The following is a 3,981-nucleotide window of genomic DNA, read 5'->3' as shown; positions in this document are numbered from 1 at the left end:
AAGAGACTTGATCTCGAAGCAAGTCATCGCTCGTTCCACCCGCTGCCGCCATTGTTTCCTATAATTCGGATTCATGAAAGGACCGATAATCACACCGCATAAACTTTCCTCCATGTATATAATGTATGCTCCGATACTTGCAAGAGCCCCTTCTCCACTTTTGATGGGACGAATACTGGCAAGGGCCTTCATAGCGCCTTTTGTGGCACACAAAAGAGAGTGGTTCAACATGCACCCTCGCTTGCTTGAGACTGAGGACTTGCACGAAAGACACCAACCACACCTCTCCCTCGGAACCTCCACAAGTTTCCTCTCAGAAGTTGGCCAAAAGAAGCGCGAGGCAACTAGTGAGAAAGCTTTCGTTTGCAGATAGTTTTCAGATTGGGCTTTTTTGGAACTATCTGAGCCGTGAGCCTCTGTTGATCGAGCTTCTTCCGATGACAGTAGAGTTAATTTAGCAGCAGCTGATGCAGCAAAGTCCCCGTGCATATAATGATTCAAATAAGCCTGAGGCTTATAGAGAGAACCCAAGTAAACACAATCCCCTGATGGTCTATTTCGACCTTTCCCTAGACTAATACAGTTGACTTCTTTTCTAGAAGATAAAGCCAGCGGATGATGGGAACCGTTTGCTAGCCCTACTACACTTGGTTGCACAGTCAAACTTTGACTAGGTGTTTCAAGCGTATCAGCATGTTGAATAACTGTTCCAGTTGACCCATTCCTATCAAACTGTTTCGTATCTACAACTGTGCACTCTTGTATATTGGCGCCCAAGCTAGTCTGAAAGTTTAGAGAATCAGCTTGTACCATATCAATGGAGTTCTCAAGCGATGTCGGATTACCAGCATTACTTTCATTTTCCGTAGCAGCCTCATTGCCCAAATTATTACCTTTGAGTGCTAGAGCTTCTTTGAGTCTTGCTGACTTTATATCTGTTACAGTCTTTTCTAAGAGAGACAAAATACTTTGTGGCATATCCCAGTATTTTACAATCTCCTGGCAGATTCCCAAGTACAGCTCTCCATGCTGCGCAGATGAACAAAGCACATGCATGACTTTCGGAATATCCTTCTCGTTATAATACCTGGCACATGTTTCTTCATTGACTAAAGCGGCTCTGAGCCTGCAATGACCATGTTCCAAGATCATTATATCGGGGAAAACAGGTCAAGTAAAAGTAAGGAAATTGCAAACGGCATGAAAAAAAAAACTGAATATTAAACAGCTTAAAATGCCAAATAAAAGGTAAAGATCACAGTTTAGATGACATACACCAATAAGTGGTTGCAAGTGCCCAAGAAGATTTGACCATATAAATCAACACCAAATATGTCTGCTCCTCTGAGGGATGTTCCAGTTGTAATAGGTGGCCCAATTTTATTGATCGTACACTCTGGGCAATACCACGATCCTTCTGGTATAGACAATTTCATGACGCCAATACACCTAGTGTGGTATGCTGATGGGCACCCATCACAACAAAGCAAGGTTCCGTCCATGCCACAGAGTCGACAATCGTCGCTATTTCTATCCACATCCATGTCCGCAGCATCGATATCACCTCGGCCACCCTTGGAACTGAGAACATTCGGGTCCTTGGGTGAGTTTATCGTATAGGATTCTCCGACCGTTTCCCTCTCCTTACACGCCAAAGTCTTGGAATATCGGGGGTGAACCCTTCTTGGCCCATTCTCGGGGGGGTTGATTGCCTCTTCGTCGTAATTCGTTCCAACTTCCGACTCCTCGCGCAAATTGATTTCTGCTCTCAGCTCTGCCGAGTCTAAAACATCGTCACATAGGACTTGCAGAGCAAGTAGCTTTCTGTCAACCGATAGAGAATAATACTCCCTTCCCAAAACCTCGTCGTAGAAACCCTTCCATTCTGGACCCTTTGAGTATCCCATGATCGTCAAGTACTGGACCAAGTATACAGGCCAAGTCAATGTATCAAGCAAGTTCCAGTCAATAGACCTGTAATAAAGTTGTCAACAAATTAATACTGGAAATAAAATGGCGGCAGAGAAGAAGAGGAAAAAATCTATTTAAGAGAATAACTCTAAATTCAAATAATTTGCACATCCAAATACCCGCATTTCATGTTCACTGTATCATTGAATATTAGTCAATAACGAATCATCCTGATTGTCATATTTCAGGTTGTGGCACCTTATATCTAGTTAGTAGTGAAAAAAAGGGTTATAAGAGTAATCACCTTAAGCATTTTGAAGCAAGCTCCAACCCATCCGAGGAGAGTGTCTCGAGATAACCCCTCAAGGCACGCATAACAGCCACATGGATAGCATCCGAGAGTGTGTTCGGAGCACGGCAATTTAGGGATCCCACAAAATCGTCCAAAGTGAACGGGCACAGGAACAGACAGATGCTGAACGATCGCAAGAAACCATAGACTGACAAGAGATGCGAAACGTACCGCTCCGACACGCCTATATTCCCGGAAGAAGGTGGCAATTCCGGCGGGGGAAAATCCACCGCATTGTCTCCTCCGGAACTCGAATTCCAGTCGCCCGATTTTTCACAACCGTCGCTCAAGGATTCCTCGTCATCTTCCTCGGCGACCGGGCCGCCGCTTAACTCAGCCGGAACGGCTGGTTCTTCAACCACTTCGGCCTCTTTCTTCGGTTCCTTACTATTCCTCAACACCAACTCATCAAGCTTCTTCCTTCGAGCAATCATATCCTTCTTGAAACCGTCGACGTCCACGAGACTCCCACGGATCTCGCGGCTCTCCAAATCCTCAAAGTCTCCGTCTTCATAGTTCACCCTGTACAAACCATCCGAGTAGTACACGACTTTCCCGAGAAAAGCCCCGCTGTGATCAAATTCTTTCAGCATATACCGACCCACCAAGACGATCGGCTTCGTCTCAACAACGGCCTGCTTTTTGCTCTCCACGCCCACCTTCCCATCCTCGTCTTCTCTCCTTCGTTTCCTTGGCCGACCCCTCTTTTTGGGAACCGAGCCTTCCATTTACCGAATCAGAAAACAGATCCTAACCCTAATCAGACCGCCGAATCATTCAATAAAAAAAAACGGGTGATCATAAACTCTTCAATAAGCAGAACAACAATCGGACACTTCACCGTCAGAACATCAAACAAAGCATTTCGAAACCTTGGGCTCAAAACCCGGTCCTATGAAGAAGAAGAAGAAGAAGAAGAAGAAGAAAAAAAACGAAACAAATCAATTTCACATAATCAGCAACAAAGGCCACATCTTCTATCACGCATGTGTTGATAACAGATTGAAATTATATTTCGTTTGCACTTTGTATGAGGATAAGCTAAGCGAGGAATACCACGAGAAATCTCACGAAACCGTACCTTATTGGTTAGGGTTCCACGAGAATCGCTATTAGAAGATTAATCTGCGGCTTCTAGGGCATGATAATATCGGAGGTAGATGAGGGTGAGAAAGCCCAAATGGTTTATTTGAGAAAGTAGAGAGAGAAAAGAATGGAGTCTCTCTACACTCTTCTATTTCCTGTGTTAAAATTTTGGGTACGCGTTTGCAAGCGCAACACTGTTTTTGCCCTGCAACTCGGTGAATCGGTTCGTCCGAGTTGCCGATTTCGAATCGTTTGGGTTTGCGATAAAAAGCCTAAACTACCCCGAAAAGTTTGGGAAAATTACGCAGTGGCAATGCGATGTGCTAGGGGCAACCTCATGCCCTTAATATGGGATCTCCTATTATAATGGTTTGTGAATGATTAACTATTGAATTTCCTTTCGATTAAATTATTTCATACAATGGACATTCTTTTTTAACAGAATATTTGTGAAGCTTTTGTCTCCTATGTAACAAAAAAAAAAACGAAAGTCCAAATTAGTTTTAGATAAATATTTTTAGTTTTTCTTAAACACAGACGACGACACCACGCAAGTCAGCTTAAAACATGATTATAATAATTACATTTCGGATAAAAGTGATGTCTATAAAAATTTTACTACCATTTTTTTA

General features: G+C 43.4%; 1 protein-coding gene across 1 annotated transcript; it reads right to left on the bottom strand.

The window, feature by feature from the left end:
* Nucleotides 1-6: 6 nt before the first annotated feature.
* On the bottom strand, nucleotides 7-3,546 carry LOC149376141 (DDT domain-containing protein PTM-like; the record flags this gene model as incomplete). The annotated part of the gene is made up of 4 exons (XM_089606656.1): nucleotides 3,345-3,546; nucleotides 2,216-3,155; nucleotides 1,276-1,974; nucleotides 7-1,126 (listed from the first exon to the last, which is right to left on the bottom strand). Coding segments are annotated over exons 2-4 (2,595 nt in total), but the record flags the coding sequence as incomplete, so codon positions are not given.
* Between the last annotated feature and the right edge of the window lie 435 nt (nucleotides 3,547-3,981).

The sequence above is a fragment of the Urtica dioica genome, unplaced genomic scaffold (genome assembly GCF_054948205.1).
Source record: "Urtica dioica subsp. dioica isolate 48M unplaced genomic scaffold, U.dioica_male_clone48M_v1_H2 Urtica_dioica_male_H2_contig_71, whole genome shotgun sequence".
NCBI lineage: Eukaryota > Viridiplantae > Streptophyta > Magnoliopsida > Rosales > Urticaceae > Urtica > Urtica dioica.
The sequence above is the reverse complement of the archived record's forward strand: the minus strand, read 5'-3'. Positions and strand labels throughout refer to the sequence as shown.